The sequence below is a fragment of the Lissotriton vulgaris genome, chromosome 3_1 (assembly GCF_964263255.1).
Source record: "Lissotriton vulgaris chromosome 3_1, aLisVul1.2, whole genome shotgun sequence".
NCBI lineage: Eukaryota > Metazoa > Chordata > Amphibia > Caudata > Salamandridae > Lissotriton > Lissotriton vulgaris.
In genome coordinates, this window is record NC_141689.1 from 1,667,907,039 (window position 1) to 1,667,927,245 (window position 20,207).

General features: G+C 43.9%; 1 protein-coding gene across 1 annotated transcript in view; it reads right to left on the reverse strand.

Moving 5' to 3' along the window:
• Positions 1 to 20,207, reverse strand: part of ZGRF1 (zinc finger GRF-type containing 1) — a 289,898-nt gene that overhangs the window by 224,475 nt on the left and 45,216 nt on the right. The window contains exon 4 of the mRNA XM_086963269.1: positions 19,866 to 20,116. Coding sequence (XP_086819395.1) covers positions 19,866 to 20,116 — 251 coding nt within the window. The remainder of the gene's footprint in view (positions 1 to 19,865; positions 20,117 to 20,207) is intronic.

The window sequence follows — 20,207 nt, forward strand, 5'->3', positions numbered from 1 at the left end:
TCTACGACAACAAACATAGGTGCAAACACTTGGAACTCAGGGCAGGAGACGTCGTTAAGGTAAGGAAGAGTGGCTACATTGGGAAGAGTCATGAGAGATACACCAACCCCCTATCTGTACGTGAAGTGTACTGCAATTCAGCACTCTTAAGTGATGGTAAGGTGTAGCACTTCTCTGCCCTCTCCGCCTACAGACCTCCGGTCAAAAACGCCCAACTCTTCTCTTCAGACTACGAGTCCGACTATGAATGGCCTGCACCATCAGCTATGACGGAAAGCAACAACTCACAAACCGTCTCCGCGCCTGTGGACATAGCATCCAATCAGAGCAGAGGGAATCAGACGCATGTTGCCACCCACACCTGTACATGACACAGTACAGCCAATCAGTAGGAGCAGGGCAGGGAGGTTGTTAGGACCGGGTAATCAATGGAGAGAGCGAGGGTTTTGAGGGGCGAGTCCCATCCCCAGATATGTAATCATGAAAACAAATTGGACAGTGGGCCAGTCCAATTTGTTTTCAGGTAGTTAGGACCACCTGCAAAACTAAAAGACTATGTTTGTGAATAGTTTTCCCCGCAGACATTAACTGTTCCTCACCTCCCGTTTTTCTTTCTTTCCTCCTAAAGAGAGGAGATGTGTTATGATTGTATGCATGTGTCCCCACTAGGACACTGTTCCGGTTTTGCATTGCTGTGTCCCTGCGCGGACACCATACTATCAGTGAGGTCACCAGCTGTGAACTGTCAGGTTGACAGTTGACAGCTGATCGCCGGACTGACTGGGAGTGTCTACGCTCCCACTTGTGTAGGAGCAAGTGTTGGCTTATTTGAATAAAGAACTCATTCAACTTCATTGTGCCTTTGGAGTTCTTAACACAGAGAAATATAATTGGAAAACCACAATGGACTGGAGGGGATAACCTTATGTAAATAATTTCAAAAGCACAGACAGTCCCACATTGCGTCCATCCTCGTGTGCAATTGAGGTGTCAGTGCTTTCTGAAAGAGTGGGTTGTTCTCTATATTGCTGCCGTACATATTTCCAGAAGGTGATCCCGGAGAAAGTGCTACCATTCTAGCCAAGCCCCTGGAGGGGCAAGAATTATCTGCACCTGGTAAAACCTACCAGCATGTGTGACAAGCTGCAACGCAGGCAGCAATCCATCTTGTTAGGCCTAGTTCAGATAATGCCTGCCCTTGGTAGCTTGGCAGAAGGCCACGAAAAGTTGATCCATTCATATTAATTTTTGTTCAAATAAATCTTCAGGCATGTCTAGATATCCAAAGAGTGCAGGGTCCTGTCAGCTGTGGTAGAATATTGAGAAAAGAATGTAGTACCATTGGTAACTTTACATGGAACAAAGTGGTAACACTAGGTATATATTCTAAGGGGTTCACCGTCCTTGAAGAAACACCAGTGTAGCCCTTCAATTAAAAGGACAGAAAAGAATGCCCGAACAGCCCCACTCTGCACTTTAAAGATCAGCTTGAAAGCTTAGATTCATCGCGACTCGTTCAATCCGGCTGCTGTAAGGAGAGGACAGCTTAAGTATTAAATGAAGGCACACAGAAAACCATGAAGTGCCCATTGATTTAACCTAAGCAATTAGCTCATGTGTCCTCAACTCATTTGACTATGCTGGAGTCGACATTTATGAAGGGTAACGCCCACAGGATGACCTCATTAAAATTATTATGTTCCATGTGAAGGAGGTTGAAACGCGTTGGTGCCAGATACAGAAATAAGAAGAGTGTGTGATCACACCAGGATATTTCCCCAGTGTTGTAAGTGAAGGCACACTACTTATATGAACTCTCTTGGGGGCATCGGAATACAAACAGCCCCCTCTGGGACTTCATTTGTTGAAAAGAACGAAATCCCTAATATGTACTGAATAACTCTCTGTACTAATAGGACACTATGATGTTGGTATGTTATATTAATTTATAAAGTGCACGGCTACTAGGCAGAGTGTCATGGCACTGGCATTGGAGGAATCGGACTGGCCTTGGGATTAGCTGTTAAAAAGACAGGTTTTGAGCTTCATCTTGAACATATCAAGGCTGTGTATAAGCAGAAGATCTAGTGGGAGTCTATTCCAGAAGAGAGGTCCTAGATAGGAAAAGGATCTCCCGCCCATTGTGAGGCGATCAATGCGGGGCACCTTTGCAGGCATGCCAAAGAAGAAGGAGAGTGCGAACAGGAGTGTAAGTACTGATTCTTTTCTTGAGATATGATGCCCAGTCCCGAGCAAGGCCTTATGCAAGAGGACCATTGCTTTAAAAGCCACCCTCTTTTTCAAAGGGAGCTAGTGCAGGGCACTTAGGTGAGGGGTCATGTGGGACCTGGGAGAAAGTCTGAGCAGCAGTCATGCTGCGGAGTTCTGAACCACCTGTAGTCTGTTAAGGAGATAGCAAGGGAGGCCCATGTACAGAGCATTCCCATAGTCTAATCCAGACGTAATAAGGGCCTGCATTACCTGCCTGCCAGCATACTCGGATAGTAGAGGAAGAATTGTTTTTAGCAAGCAGAGCACTCTGAAGCATGAACCAGCAAGAGCATTAATCTGTGGAAGGAAGGAGAGGGCACTATCTATTTTGATTCAGAGATTCTTGATGTAGTTTTGAGCGAGGCCAGCGTGCGGCAGGTTGTTTGGCCAACAGGCTTCCACGAAGTTGTGGGGGACATCTCCAAAGGTCACAATCTCTGTTTTATCCGAGTTGCATCTCAGATGGTGCAACTCCAGCCACTGAAACACCTTGGTGAGACAGCAAGAAAACAACTTCCCGTCTAAGTCCATGCCTTACTCGCATGTACACAGAAGCTGCGTATTATCTGTGTACGAGATGACTTTAGCACAAAGACTCCGCAAGAATAGCAAGGGGTGTCAGATATACATTGAACGGAGTGGGACTGATAGCCGAACCCTGCGTAACACCCACAGAAAGTGGTCTAGCTTGTGTTGTATAAGGTGGCAGCCAGAATTCCGGAGTTCGTCTGTACAGAAATGAGGCGAACCAGTTGAAGGCCAGGTGTCTGATTCCTGTCTAGTGAAGGCACTCGAGCAGCATAAGGTGGAACCTCTGGGAATTCATTTGTTGAAAAGAATGAAATCCCTAATAAGTACTGAATAACTCTCTGTACTAATAGGAGACCATGATTTCATGATTGTACTGACTGATTTTTGTGTGATTCATTTTGTGTCTTATTTTTGTACGTCATAAATCTATGCATATTCATGTTTCCAGTTCATGGAGTGATTAATAAATAATTATTTTCTGAAATAACACAAACTAACTTATTAATGCACATTGTTTATATTCCTTGTGTATTATTATATAAATTAGTGCTTGACCTATGGCAATTAGGGTGTCTTTGTATTGTGTTTTTAGTATATTGGTACCTTTTGCAGGAGCCTTAGAGAAATCAACCCCAATTCGTTCAAGTAGAGCCTTTAGTAGAAAGGCTTGAAGTTGCCCGACTCATCTGGCTGAGGTGATGGTCCCTAAACAGGCCACTTTCCAGGACAATTCAGTTTAATGGCGGTGTGGGTCTCACAATTAGCAGAAAAATCCTGAATGTCCTCATGACCTCTTTTAGCATTCTGCAGCAATAAAGGTAGGGATGTTCCAGTTACCTATAATATCTTGGCATGGCTGCCACTGCCACGGAAGCACTCAGAGATAATATTTGAGGCTCACTTTAGCCAAATGTAGTACTTATGCCTTAAAATGTGAGGAACCATGCTGATTGGGTCTAGAGCTATGAAGCATGCCCAGAGCATAAATGTCCTCCATTTCATGTGCATTATTGATCTGGCTTTTGGCTTTCACACAATCTGTATGCTCTCCTTGGCATACTGGAGGCTAGCCACCACCTGTAATCCATTACCTTCTGTATCTTCTCCACCAAGAGTACACTGTCATGCCACATATGTCTGCTGTAGTGCATCAGGATTGCTGCTGTCTTGGACCATTTTACAGTTGTGGTGGCCAGGACAGATACTCTCATTCTTGACTATGGTATTCTTTATTGGAAGGTGCTCTGCAGTGTAAAAAAAGACAACATCAATGGCGCTGGATTGCTGCTGTAATTACTTAGTCCATATTTACTTGGTTCATCAAGCAATGAAGGGAATCTTCCTTTATTCCTTATAAAGTCTTCCCACGTTCATAGATGCTGAAGCTACTTTTTCTTTTTCTTTAGGTCTTCTTACTATATGATTGCCTCATGTCTTAAAGCCAAGCTAAAACAGGGTTTTTCAGTGGAGGGGGCTGGTAGTCTGAATTTGTGTGAAACTCTTTCTAAAATGCTGTGAGAACAACATACAGTGGTGTAAAAAACAAAGTACATAACCTTAAGGTTTTATGATTAAAACGATAAAACATATTTGACCTTCTTTGAGTCAAATATATCTTAATATTTTTGGATGCATTTGCCTCCTATTGTTTTTCTCTAGGGTTTCTGGATGGAAGGACTTTTATCCCAGCGTAGTGATGTGAGCTCAAGCAATAAGGTCATGGTGGGCAGAAGCTTAAACAAGCAGCCATGACAGAGTGCTGATGAACCAGTGTGCAGACATTAAGAACCCACAGGGACCACACTAGTTGGAAGAATCAGTTAGCAGACACAGGAAAGCTAAGAGGGTGATAAGGATTTTGTAGCTAAAGTATCTACCAGATAAGACGTTACCGAAGGTAAGTGAATGAATGAATGAATGAAGCAGGATTTGTATCGCGCAACTTAGCCCCAGAGGGCGTCAAGGCGCCTAGTAACTTGTTCATCTGATAGAGCCTTCTTGTCACAGATTCCTTACCTTACAATAAATACCCAAGCAATACCTCTCCAGAGGTGGGTCTGAGAACAGATGCAGAGTAGGTAGTCACGGAGGACTGAACAGACAAAGTGTCCATCACAACAGGCCTAACTGTCTAGATAGTAGTGTTTGGTAAACATGAGCAGAGATGCCCACATCGAAGCCTGACAGATGTCCAGGATGGGACTCTGAGAGCTAACATAGTGGTCGCAGTCTTGGCTCTGGTGGAATGAGCCTGAAAGCCCTCAGGGGGTTGCTTTTAAGCTCGTCCGTAGCATATATTGATGCAAAGTACAATCCATTTGGAGAATGCCCATTTCTGCACAGCTTTCTTTTTGCTCCCGCGAACCCAATGAAAATCTGATCATCCACCCTGTGTTCTTTGTTATGATATATGTAGAACTAGAACGTTCTTTTTGGGTCCATGCAATGGAGTCACTCCTCCTCCTCTTTGGTAGGGTGTGTCGTAGCACAGAAGGTTGGCAGTATGATGGTCCGGCCGATGTGGAAGGGTGTCACCACTTTCACAGGAACAAGGCACATGTTCTCTGAACCATTTTGTGTGGAAAAATGGGGGTGTATGGCAAGTGCACAGAGAGTGCTTGCAGTTTGCTTGCAGCTCGCTAACTCTCCTGGCCAATGTAATGGCCACTAAAAAGGCTGTTTTGATGATCAAGAGATGCAGAGAGCAGCTATGCATTGGCTCGAAAGGCGAGCACATCAAGTCAAAACTAAGTTCAGGTCTCATTGGGGTGTGTTGAAGGGTTTTGTTGCAGTTCTTTTAGAAAACGAGTCACAACAGGTGATTTGAATACGAAGGGCTGATACCGCAACTGCAAGAAAGCTGATATGGCCAAAAGATACCCTTTAACCGTGCCCTAAGACTTGCCAGGCTAATGACAGAACTTGGAGACGCCATCCGTGATCCATGCGGTATCAACGGCTGAATCATCCACCCTGGTGTTTAGAGGTGCTGCCACCACCATCACCTTTGTGAAAACCTAGGAGCTGGAAGGGAGCACAGTGCACTGAGAGCACATGTGGCCCACTGTAAACGGCAGGTAATGCCTTTGGGCAGGCAGGACAGCTAGGTAAATATAGGTGCCCTGCAAGTCCAGTACTACCATCCAGTCTCCAGGGCAGACAGGACCTCAGGTAATATGAGCTTTTAAATTTCACTTTCTTCAGGAAGAAGTTGAGAGGACGCAGGTCTAATAGAGGGCAGAGGCCTCCGCCCTTTTTCGGCACCAGAAAGCAGCGGGAATAGCCACCATTACCCACTTCTGATGCCAGTACCCTCTTGATGACTCCTTTGGCCAAATGAGCCTGCACTTCTTGACCGAGCAGGGAGAGGTGGTCCTCCATCAGCCGATCTGGGGATAGTGGCATGGGTGGTGAGTTTTCAGTGATCTGAGTCTTCCACAGGTCCAGAGGTGTACTAAAAAGTTGGGTCTAAGGGTCCAATATCTATCCCTGGTGCCCACTTTGAAGTAAGCAGAGATTTTGGAGGTTTCAATTCTCAGAGGTGCTTGGAATTTCCTTTCTCTCTGCCACGGGCCCAGATTGTCTGGGGATCACAACAGACTAGTGTCATACCCTTTGTGAGTATGCTCAGACTGAGCCTTTGTGAGATGCAAGTGTGGTAGGTGACAGCTCCTCCCCCTCATCAATTCAGAGATAGCCCTTCCTGCCAACACCTATTATCCTTTGTCTCACTGTCTGGGAGTAACACACAAAAACAACCTACCAGCTACGCCTAGTCATGTAACCTAGAATAGAGGCAGCAGACACTAAATGGTTGGGACAATAACACGCAAACTTCCTAAAAGTGGCATTTTCAGAATTGTGACTTAAAATCCGAGGGCTTTAAATTACAATTCTTTAAACACCAAACTCAACATTCGTACTTGCCCCCAACTGAAAGTAACTACTGATTAAATGTAATAAGTTAACTCAATGTTATCCTATGGATGTCCCAATTTTTAAATACACTGCAGTCTGTTCTTTGTGCTGTTTAGGGCCTACCCCAGGGGTGAATTATATGTATTAAAAAGGAATGTTTAAGCCTGGCAAAAGGATTATTTAGCCAGGTCATCATGGCAGTTTAAAACTACACACACAGGCTGCAATGGCAGACCTGGGACATATTTAAAGGGGTTTGTAAGAGGGTGGCACAATCAGTGCTGCAAGACCGATGGTAGCACTTAATTTACAGGATCTGGGCACATGTAGTACCACTTTACTAGAGACTTGTTAGTAAATTAAGTGTGCTAATTGGGTACAAGCTAACTACACTGTGTTTAAAGGAGACAGCACACGCTCTTTAGCTTGATTAGCAGTGGTAAAGCACTCAGAGTCCTAAAGGCCAATAAAAACGGGTTCAGAAAGCAGGACAGTGAAGACCACAAGTTTAGGGATAACTCTGCAGAAAGGGTCAAGTACAACAATAACATTATACACCACACTTACCCGACAGCAAACTCACTACATACCATTTCCCAGATGTCAGAATGAGGAAGCCACCTAATACATATGTTATGGTCATACCACACAACACACAAATGTTGGACTGCAGTTTTGATTACAAAGAAAAAATAATTGGGATTAAATTGGCTTAAGATCCTAGATCTTGTATGCAGGTGCTGATGAAAATGCACCAAAAAAGTTAAATGCATCAAGTTCCAAGACCTCACATGCCACATCGTCAGTGAGCTATAGAGAAAGGCAAAGGCAGGAGGGGGGCAATATTCACAAATAACAAACACAAGAGTGCACAGACCAGCCTGAATGAGATACAGGTCTTCAGAAAGTATCCAAAAAGAACAATGCTAGACTACACTTAAGGATAAAAACAAGCCACACGGATGGCAGGACACTGTGTAGAAAATCACCACACCCACCTCATAGCACCCCCATTACCAAGGGCATGTACACATGATGCAGGCACAGGTAGAACAGACTAAAAGGATATAGATGTATTCCGTTTAAACACCAGGCATAAAAGTGAAACAGCTGCACTGGTTATGCTGAATTAAATAAAAATAAGTAATTGGTGTCAGAGTGTGTATATAAGTTGAACTGGAACCAAATAATAACAAAGGGTAAGACACATAATGAACATGATACAACTAGTATAACACCAATACGACACACATTCTAGCCCAGTTGTGCATGCACACAGGAATGAATAGGAAAACAATGCATGCCTTGAAAATTGTTGATTGGTTTTATGCACTGTTGAAATCAACTGTATCTGAAATACAAATTCAATAAAATAAAGAAAAAAGAAGGACACTAACAAAAAAAAATGGCTATACAATACCCTCAATCTAAAATATCTTCATTACTTTGTGTGAAGGAGGGTGGGAAGGATAGAGGATTGCTAGTGATGCAGATGTTGCATTTCCCCTTAAAATAGTAATACATTTCTATTGGCCTCTGACGCTTAGTTATGAGCATCATGAGACTGTGCTGATTACTTCAACTTCAACACGCTCAACATAATGACAGCAGAAAGTAAGTGTATAGATTGTTAATTCCTGGTAAATGATCAGGATATGAACTTTATATTCACATTAACCCATGTTGGAAAATCAATGCATCTATTTTCTAACTTGGTTTATCTTACAATTATAATTATCGAGAGATAAAATAATATGAAATTGCCCCTGGGACAACCTATGACAAACAGGTGAGATAAGTACCTAAATATGGAGCCACTGCATACATGCAACTCAACACAAGTAGAACGGTGTTATAACCATTAAAAGTAGCAATTTAAAAAGGCAGTTGCATGAAGAAAATGTCAGTAGACCACAGATAAGACTTGTTGAAAAACTTTAATGTATTGGGAAATAAAAATTATGAGCTTCCATATTAACTCTTCACTGTGGACTTTCTCCTGTAAATGATGTAACCAACCTGCAACAAATCAAGTGACTGTGACCAAATGACAGAAAATAAATAAAAGATCACAGGTTTACCTCTCACTAGGATACAACGTTTTACCATCTAAGCATTAACTCAGACCCGTGTTATAGTGGTTTAACTCTAAATTAGGGAAATTATAAGGGATTTGTGGGGGAATCTTAAAAAAAAGAAAAGACCACGCCCCATGAAAGTTATTGAAGCTATTACTCACTTTGCCTTATTTGTCTGTTCAAAGAAAATTTATGAGAAGGATCATTCTGAAATGTTTTATTTAAAATGAAAACATGAGGTCCTGTTCCTAGGATAATTAAGTGCAGGAATTCTCACATATGAATTATTGAATGGTCCTCTGTAGTTACATTAGGCACACCTCTTAACCTCTACAATACACCCTAAACAGTTTGTCATAACCAGCACCAGCTCTTGTAACCAGGATGTAGAGAACTCTGGGGCAAAGTGATTCAGTACTCCACAATCACCAGGTCTCACTAGGCCTAAAGTGAATATAAAATGAAGCATCAATGCAAGTTTCCCTCCATGTAAGCACACCAGAGCAACTACTTTCTGAACATGTACATTATTGCTACGTTTACCTGTGTGAACAGTGTTTTATGTTCATGGCTAACCCACTGTTATCTACGATCTACACATGGATAACAAATGACCCCGACTGAACCCTGTATTAACAGCACATTTGTCCTGCAAAGGAAACCCTTGAACAAGAAACTGAATCAATGTAATTTGTGAATACAGAATTTGTTTCAAATTCCACACGTGACCTGCTTCATGAAGTAAATCCAACTCTGTGATAAAACAAGGACAAATTAGCATGGTATGCCTGAACTTTTGGCTCTTGGCCTACATTCTCAATGGATCTATGAAACAGCAGGCCTGTGACATATGGATAAAAGATAAAAACAGAGTGCTAATGTTCTCAAGTGTGACTATATCAGAAAGCATTCTTGGTCAAGATAGTTTAGGACTGCCCTGACATATTTCCCAAGGCATCATTGTAATTCCCTTCACTGTCAAGAAGGGTTCATATAGCAGCTGTTTGGCTGCTATTTCTAAGCTGTGGGGCAAATACCACCCAAGAGTTGGTAGGTGGAGAGAATATTATAAAATAAATATTAATTTCTAGAATGTTTAGGCTAACGTCAGAGAGACACCGAGTTTCTTCTAAGATTCCTATACATGGGGGAATTAAAGCAGTGAAGAGTGCATGGTGAAAAAGACAATTTAATTAACTTGGCAAGAAGGAGGATGACAGATCAGCTACAGGGCGAAAAGTATATGAGGGGAATGGCAGGAGAAGAGGGTGGAATGTGGCAGATGTCTGTAATGCCTTCTGGTGGTTTAAAGTTGGGGCCACCATTTAGATTCATGGGAAGGCTCAAATGTCATCTCAAACAGGAAGGAGCTATTTTATCCTGAATGTGTCAACTCAGTGCACAACTCACAATCAAAGTAGCTCATCAATATTATGAGCAAAGTTTGTCAAGCCACAAGAAGGATTTCTGAATTGTCAAAATATATTGAGGAAGATGTCTGAATTGAAGGCCCTCATGCAGTCTCTTTCTTGTGGTCCGAAGGATACTGTTTGAGTCAGAGTACAAAAGGATTACTGATTTGGAAGAAATTTCCAGTAAGCATGCTTTATGATAAACTTACATCAACATTGAGCCGGTCAGAAGAACCCTTGATGCTTAGTAAGTAGACAAGCTGGAACCTCTAAACTGTGACTGAGAAAGTTCTTCATACAGTAGGTCTATTTCTCCTTGGTGCCTGGTGCAATATCTAATACCAGGAAAAAAGATTAGACAAATGCAGCCAAATCTACTAACTCTGTGTGCTGTAATGGTGCTGATGTAGGTGATTTAGGAATCAGCAAGTTTGGTCCAGAAAACCTTAGGCCTGGTCAAACCATGGAGAAGCCTATGTTTAAGGTCACAGCTCCAGAGAGGGGACCTCTTTCAGTTAGTGGGAATTTAATTGACAGTATCCCCACTACACCTCAGAGAAGACCATGTTGCAAAGCTGTTAAGTCACCACCAGGACACTCCTTGGCGTAGCTATGAGCATTATAATCGTCCATCATATCATATCACATGAGCTACAACACTGGTAGCATGACTAAACTCCTTACCCTATGCCTAGGTTTCCCTTATCATCAAAATGTTCTACTTTGCCAAAAGCCAAGGAGGTGATCAATTAAGTAGGTTTAAATCAAATACTTGGAAACCCAATGTATGAGCATGAACTTACAAACTGCACATCAGAAATTCAGAATACTAGTTGACTCAAAGAACACCGATTTTACTGGGATACGTGAATTTCAGAGTGAAGGCCTGAATATTTTAATAGATGAAAAATATGCAAGACAAATCTAAAGGGAACGTTTCACAACTACTACTCAATATATTAGATTAATAAAGAAGATGGTGATTTTAGAAAAATTGTGCTTTTGATAAGTACACAATGAATGTTTCAATAACAAGGTTATCAAGATATTCCTTTTGATAATATCATGAAAAACTAAGACATAAGACGTGTCAGGGCAAATTTGAGAGACCGAACAGCATAACACCTCATACAGTCAAAGCGTCTGCACTCCAGGTAAATTATAGAAATAATACACATATAACCACTACTTCTGGTTGAGGGAGTGGACAGCCATACAAAAAAACTATTTTGCGGCACAATAAAATTCTTATAAGCGGAAGTCCAAAATGTCACCGGACACAAAGAATAATTAACTAACATAGTGCTCTTGCAGCATTTTAAAGTGTTGCACAGCGGAAGAGAGAAACATTCCACAAATTGTATAGGAGCTGAGACTCACTTGTTGTATTGTAAGACTCAAAGCAAATATAAAACCATTCACAGCAGACTTCCGTGTGTACTATGCATGCGTGCACTCATTAGCGGCCTGATTGGCTGTGCAATGTTTGCCAACGTGTAAGTGAATGCTAAGTGGACCAATGCAGCATATGTCAATTGCAGTTCAGTGCCACAGCTCATTTCCCCTACTGGCTGAGGCCCTTCATCCACCTCAGTACGCTACGCCAGCAGACCGTTATCGTAAGCAACGCAGCAGACAATCAAATAATGTGCAAACATTCTGCAATGTCCCCAGTGACCTCTTCACACATGTACATGCCCGTTTTCCTGGTGGATCAATACACAAAAGCTTGATCTTCCAGCTATCAGCGATTGCTGTTCAGTTGAATGTTGGGGATTAACATGATATGTGGCTGCAGGTGAGTAACAGAAATGCAGAAGATGTGCATGTTCACTTGGGGTACTATATGATGGTGAAAGGCACAAAGCATTACTCCGAATTCTTTAGAACATTATACAGTATTACAGTGTATCCATAAGTAATCTCGATGTGAATGTCTAAAAATTCATATACTTGTTGATACTTCTTTCCTATTGTGTCTAACACAATAAAACAGCACTGCGCCAGAGGCACTGCTTTCTCAACTTCTGCCACAGGCTCAGATCAGCACCACACAACTCCATGAATGGTTTAATCTGGTGCAAACTTGAGCGTTCCGACATGAGATCGTCATATAGGCAACATCTTGAGGACAAACTTGTGAAGTTCTGACTGTCTGAGGCCGGGAATAAACACCTCTCCTACCAGGCTTTTAAATAACTAACATCACTTATGGCCCAAAAAATGTTTAAACTGGAGATCTTGACAGCCTTAAGCAAGCGCTCCCACGCATGGTCAGTCAATCAATCAGGGTTTTTGTAAAGCGCGACTAATGGGGCAATGACGGTGATTGACTGTTAGACCTGGCATCTTGGCGTGGTTTTCCCCTATCTTTTTGCCCCTGCCACCTGTATTTTTGATGCTGTGCTGGATTTCGTTTTTGCTGGTTTAGATGCTTTGGACACTCTGCCACTGCTGATCAGTGCCAGAGTGTAAGCGCTCCCTATGTAAATTGTTATCAAGATTGGATATACATGATTGGCATATTTGTATCACCACGAAGTCCCTAGTAAAGTGCACTGGGTGTGCCAGGGCTGGTGATGACAAATGCTACTAGTGGGCCTGCAGCACTGATTGTGCCACCCACATGAGTAGCCCTAAAATGGTGTCTCGGGCCTGCCACTGCAGTGCCTGTGTGCAGTCTAGGAACTGCCGTGTCCTCCTGGTCAGTGTCCCCACTGACCAGGCCTAACCCTTCCCTTTCTGTGCACATTGGTCACCCCTATGGAAGGCCCAAGGTACCCCCCTGGGCAGGGTGCAGTGTATATGAAAGGTAGAGCAAGTACTAGTGCAGGTGACATGCTCTGGTAGTGAATTACAGCCATTTTCGTTTTTCACTATTGTAAGGCTATCTTTCTCCATAGATTAACATGGGGGATGCTGGCTACAGTGGCTTCCAGCATTTCATCCCATAGGAACAAGATAGGACATAAGTATCTTGTATCCCTGAACTCAGAATTTAATAACACATCTTTTAGGAAAGGTTGTTTTTAAATCCTGTGTTTGAGAACAGCACTTTTAGAAAGTTGCTGTTCTCTGTGTGCCTTTGCCTGTTTGTGTATTGACTGTCTGGTTTGAGAGTGACAGGGGCTGGTGATTCCCCAGGAGGCTGGCTGAGTCAGCCCTGGGCTGAATGACGGCATTTCCAACCTGAGTGGTGGGAGGAGTTAGCACCTGGGCCTGAATAGGGCTGTGCCTGCCTGCCACAATGCTGGCTCCACCTCCTGCTGGGCGGCTGACAACCCTGCCCCTCACTCTGAAAGGAAAGGAGAAGCCAGGAAAACAAAGTACTCAAGAAACACCCAGAACTGGTTCAGACCGGGCTCAGGGCCCACAAGCACAAGGAGAACAAAGACTTTTAGGGGTCCCCTGACAACAGAAAATTAGATCATCCTGGAATCAAGAAGGAACCTCTGCCAAGGAGAAAGCTGAATCTGAAGAAGGAAGACTGTCCTTCTGTTGCTCTGCTGGACTGACCTGTTGCTTTGCTGCCAAGGAGAGGGGAAGGACGTTGCTGTTGTGCTGTGACCCCTGTCTTGAAGGAATCTCCAAGGGCCTGAAAAGAGCTGGCTCCCTGTTCTGAAGTCCCAGGAACAAAAGGACTTCACCCCCAACTTCCCTGAACTCTGCTGAGAGATTTCTGTCCTTCCTAGAGGGCTTGATCCAGTTGTGGGGCCTCTGGAAGTTGTACCTGTGCAGGGAAGGTTGAAACTAAGCTTGAGAGACTTCTGCAATTGAAAAGTATTGCATCGCTCGTTGCGGAGCGCATCCCCGACAGTGCGAGAAGTTTCCCGCCGCTACGAAGGTCGAGATCGTCGCATCCTTTGTTTGCGGGACGCACCCGATCGGTGCGGGAAGCCTAACATCGCTGCTAGTATCGTCGCAGAGCCTGTCGTTGCTGGGTGAGATCGCCATACTGCTTGCTTGCGGATCCCATCACGTCGCTGCGAGTGTCGTCGCAGAACCCATCGCGTCGAGGAGCTGCGAGAGAGAAGATCACCGCTGGTCCGCGCATCGTCGACCCGGAGATCGTCGCACCTCCAAAGATCGTCGCATCGTGCCTTTGCGAGAACAAACTTCCTACGGACCCTACGCACCGGAATCCATACAAGTGGCCTTCCTCCCCATACAGACCGGATTCGTCGCAACATGCCCGCTGCTGCAGCGGGGCTGTCGCATCGCCTCCCCAGGGTCTCAGGAGCAACACATCGCTTGTTTTCCACCGCACCAGCTTCTGCTTTTGGAACTTTGTCACAACTAAAAGGTACTGTGAGTAAACGTGACGCAACTGTGAACTTTTCACGCACCTGTGGATTTTTATTACAACCTTAAGAACCCTTTTGAAACCATATTCTTGAACTGTGTATGTTGGATTTTTGTCGTTTTGGTCTTATGTAGTTTAGATTAAATACCTTTATTTTTCTAAACTGTTGTGGAGTCAGTTTGTGGTGTTTTCTGTGTATTACTGTGAGTGTTGCTACAAATACTTTACACATTGCCTCCTGAATAGCCTTGACTGCTCGTGCCAAGCTACCTAGAGGGTGAACAGGGGTTATCTCAGAGGGTTTCCTCCTTACCCTGACTAGAATCAAGGGTCCCTATTTGGACAGTGGTACCTACCTCTGCCAACTAGAGACCCCCAGTTCTAACATTGACTACGATGCAGTGGCAGGGAGTTCCAGATGTTCGCGACAAGGTAGGGGAAGGATCTTCCTCCAGCCGAGGTCTTGTGGATCAATGGGACAGTGGGCAGTGCCAGTTGGTGGGAGCGGAGATGCCTGGTGGGGTGTGTAGAAAAGAGGCAGTGGTTAAAGTATGCAGGTCCAGTGTTGTGGAGGGTTTTATAGGCGTGCATGAGGAGCTTGAAGGTGATTCTTTTGTTGATCGGGGGCCAGAGTAGTTCTCTCAGGTGACTGGAGATGGGGCTGCGGCAGGGGATGTCCAAGATAAGTTTATCAGAGGAGTTCTGTAGGTGCTGTCGTTTCTTTTGAAGTTTTTGGGTGACGCCGACAGAGTGCATTGCCGTAGTCGAGTTTGCTGCTTACAAGCACTGGGATCACGGTTATCTTGGATTCGGAGAGGATCCACTTGAAGATCTTCTGAAAACATGCAGAGTGTGTGTAAGCAGGAAGACAAGACGGCGTTGATTGGGCGGTTCATTGAGAGAGAGGAGTTGAGGGTGATGCCGAGGTTAGGTGAGTGGTCGGGGGATTTGAGGGGTTCCGAGCACTGCAGGCCACCAGGAGTCGCCCCAGGCGGAGGAGGTGGTGCCCAGGATGAGGACTTCGGTTTTGTCAGAGTTGAGTTTGAGGCAGCTCTTCTTCATCCAAGTTGCTCTTAGTGGCTGTAGTTACGTTGGAGAGGGTGAGAGTCGGGTTGGTGTCGTTGGCGTAGGAGACTATCTTGAGTTTGTGGGGTTTTTTGACGGATGGAAGCGGGGGCATGTAGATGTTGAAGAGGGTGGCGCTCAGCTAGAGCCCTGGGGAGCTCCCCAGCTAATCTCTATAGGTTCAGAGAAAAAAGGTGGGTCAGTTATAAACTCATATTCTTCCACCAAGCAGCAGAACTACATTACATATACTTTCTTCATATGGATTAAGGCACAGTTCATGGCCTTAACACTGGGCAAGTGGAATGTCCGTGCTCATCTTCCGTCCTGGCGCCGCTCAGCTATTAATGACACAAGCTGCCGCTTATGTGGACAAGAAAAAAAAAATCTTAATCCATATTTTATATGTCTGCCCCAAACTGCTGCAGCAAAGGAGAATTTTTCTCTGTGCCGATTTTAGTTGGCTACGAGTGCTCACTTGCCAGCAGGCCGTCATCACCACCCTGAATTCATCTAATCCACTCCTAATGACAAAAACTGTTTAAGTTTCTGAAGATGGCTGCAACTAAACTGGACTTGGTCGACCCCACAAGTACTGTGGAAATACTCTCTTATATGCAGTAATTCTTGCACCCCACATTACTGCATATATAACATGGCGACCGGCAGAACACACCACAACAACTTTAGGTCCTTCACACTTAGCTGAAAACTAATCATACAAATCATTGTCCACATGGGCCGGGTTCAGCCATGTCATTATATTTTCTTGCACACTGCACTTTAGCACCCACACTGCTGCTCATAACAGTTTCAAAGAGATCAAATCTATTTTCTGGAATCGGACATTACGCGCATTTTTTGAATATTTCATCACTACTCTCTGCACTGGTCTGCTCTAAAATGGACTGCATAAGGCCAGCCTCTGAGCAAGACAAGTTTGTAACCTGTTTTTCGTTTAGCATCGATTTTTGATCTGTCGCTCCATAACAAGCCTGTGTTTTCCATAATTTGCACATTATTTGTTTGTAAATCTTTGCACAAAATCTGGATTCGTTTTATGCACTGACTGTTGTTTTAACCACTCTTTAAATATGGTTCAGTAGAACATTCGCAGCACGCTTTCTCCAGACCTGTTCATGTTCTGCGCATCTTGCACATTTCCCTAACCTTATGCACAAAGGTTTGTTTTTCTACGTCCTCAGTTTGTCTCCTATTCTTTTAGAAAGATAAGACACAAGTGAATCTTCTTTGCTAGCAATGCATTGACTGAATAGTTTTATTTAGAAAGTCGTACATCTTCATGTTTTTTTTACTGTTTGTAAAGGTTTTAATTAACTATACAATAAAATTGACTATGTGGTTGTGTCTAATCCTGCCCAACTTTTGAAATACCAAGGTAATGTATCATGTTGCTGTTAGATTATTTCACACATGTAGTTAGTGGGCAATTGCTGCGCCATGGTGTTAGCACAATGTGCTCTCTCACAAATTCCCACATGCATGGACATACTTTTAATGGCATGCAATGTGCCTGCCTAAAATATAAGTCTGCAACACCTCAGAAAAGACTAGGCCACGATGTCTGAAGGTAATGCAATACTGTGAAAAAAAACAACAACACGCAAAAAACCATTATCAGTCGAGTGATTGATGCATACAGTAGGATGAAGAGCAACATGCCTCTTGGTGGGAAGATGAAAAGCAGTCATGTATTTATGCTGCACAGTTGTTAGCTTTCATCACATATTTCTTGTCTCAATGATTTGTGCATATTGTGCTATATCTTCAACCAGTCCTGTCAAATGGCTATGGTAGGCAAAGCCACCATACTTGTGACCCTTCGGTCTAGTGCTTACATCCTGTGTGTGGGGAGGATGTCCAGATATGGATTTTGTGCTGACTGTGCAACAAAACGTAAGCAATACTGGACTGATAAAGAGTAACTAGGCCGAAACCAGTCAGGGGTTGCTTGTCTTGGAAGTCGAAGAAGACATGGCTTGGTGTTTCGAGTTGGACTGTTCTATTGGAGCAGGGCCACGGGTGCTTTGCACGTGGAAGGTCTCTGTCTGAAGTGGCATACTGGGCATAGAAAGATGGTCTAGAACACAGCACCAAGCACTTGCAAGTGGCTAAGACTTTGACAAACAGTCCATCCACCGCCTTTGCGTTTTCCCTAGTACTTGTCACCAGATGCAGACAGAAGGAACTTGTTGAGGGAAGTATATGTTGCCAAATAGAGCTCATGACCCTTGTGACAAGAGGGGATCATTGCCAGTTACCTTTATGACTGACTATATTAATCGAAAGTTTTGTGTTTTCTATTAATTGTAAATTCTGTAGCATCTCATCTACTTCCGCACATCTTTGTAGATGACCTATTTTCACTATATTGTCACAGTGGTAGCAACTAGGCAGGGGAAAGCCATTAGGCACTGCTTCAACCACACAGGAATTCTGCAGCAGGTCAAACAGGCAACACTAAAGAGGAGCAGGTATAAGAGGAGTTGAATATGCGGGGAAAGACAGTATTTGCCATTAGAGCCTTGAAAATCATCATCGTGTTTCTGGGAATCAGCCATTGAGTGGGACATGGTGTACCACAACACTGCCATGGGCCCAGGCCAGAGGAGAGTGTGGCGAGTGGTTTTCTGGCCAAATGATTTTGAAGAATGACAACACAACAAAACCTCTTTCTCTCCCATAACTCCTCTTCCTCAAAGCCCAGAACACTCAAAAGAATGTCCACAGCCAAGTGCATTGTACTCGTGTGGCACAATGCTTAGACTTTCGGATCACTGAAAAATCTTTGGGTTAAGAGCCATTCTGAACACTAAACAAATGATACAAAAAATGTTTTTATCTCATCACTTTGACATGGCAGTGAAATGAAAGTTTATGAGAATGCAAAAAAAGTTGAATAATTTCTTCACAAATCAGATGACTTCTTAAAATTAATGTTAACAAAATGTTGCCCAATTACGCAGAATGAGGTGCATATAACCAATGCTTGATTTATAGTTGCAGCTACACATTTTTCACAACATCTCAGAGCTTTGGCTGTTTACTTTCTACCAGCGTTTACACGTATATTTGCAATGGAATTATAATTAAAAACGCTCACTTAAATGTATGTTATGATTTCATGAGTGGTCTTTTTTAGGTTTATATTCAGTGTTGTGTGATTTAGTCACTAATTCTTAATTGCAAGTTTTATATAGCGCTAGGATCGACTCCCGGAGGAGTATCTCCGCGCTTCGACCGCTGCGAAACCCTTCCTGGCTTCCCTGAGAGATGGTCCCTTAATGGGTATCTCCAGGGTGAGACCAGGCATCCCCGGCGGTCTGGTGGGCCGTTAGTGAAGATGAGGCAAGCTAATGCCCAGAGTTGCCGAGTGTGATCGCTGATCAGAGTGGGCACCGAGGCGAGAGAATTATCGAGTCCGCTGACCCTGGTCCAGAAACCTGCCGCGCCGGGAATCGAACCCTGGTCCCGGGCCGTCCTCTGCTCTCGGGTCTGCCGCCTCTAACCAGTGAGCCACACTACACACCCACCTTGTGTTTGCACTGTCTTAAAAAGTTGCCATGGATAAAAGTTGAGAAAGTTTCGGAATACAGTGCAAATCCATGTGTTCTTGGCTACTTGTAAGCAGCCAGACCAAAAGAATAATAATGCATACCATCGGGTGTATATTATTATTATTATTATTATTATTATTATTATTGCATTTATTGAGCGCACAGCTACCCGGAGGTTTCCCGGCGCTTGCCTTGGGAACCCGTCCTGGCTTTTCCCTGTGAGATAGCCCCTACAGGGCATCCCCAAGGTGAAAGCCAGGCATCCCGCCGCAGGGGGGCCGTTGTGGAGATTAAGCAAGCTTAATGCCCAGAGTTGCAGAGTGAGAACCCATGATTAGAGCAGGCACCGAAGCGAGAATTATCGAGTCCGTGGACATTTGAGCTCAAGACCCTGCCGCGTCAGGAATTGAACCCTGGTCCCAGGTCTGACTTCAGCTTCCGGGTCTGCCTGCTCTACACCGTGAGCCACACTTCTCCACTACATACATACATACATATCGGGCCCACTAAGAATGCACGTACGGTTTAACAAACAGAGTAGTTTACCATTTCCTTAGGTAGAACTACCCAAAAACATAATTTTACATCTGAGAACAGATGTAGTGTGTGTGTGTGCACATGTGTATATATCTGCTGCTCCGATCTACAAGGCTTTAGTCTCATTTCCACACATAGGAAAGAACAGGAAGATAGAGGTCATTATTCTTACCATGAAGGAGAGTGATAGGATGAACAAGGCCTCCCTTTGCTTCAGGTCTTGGGCTCGTCATCATCTGACCAATTTGAACCAGTGCTGCGGCCTGATCCATATTTAGGTGAAACATATCTATAGTCTCCTTGGCTAGTCCAAGCACAGCTTCAGAAGCGAGTAGTCCGCCCAACTGTGTGCTAGCCAAGCTCATAGCTGGTACTACAAACTTCCTTCTTTGAACTTTACCAATACTGTCCTCATTAGTCGTCCTAAAAAAACCAGAAAGCACACTGTTGAATTCGGATGCAGTAGAAATACTGCACTTGCAAGACCATAATTAGTGGGAAAAAGTACAACAAA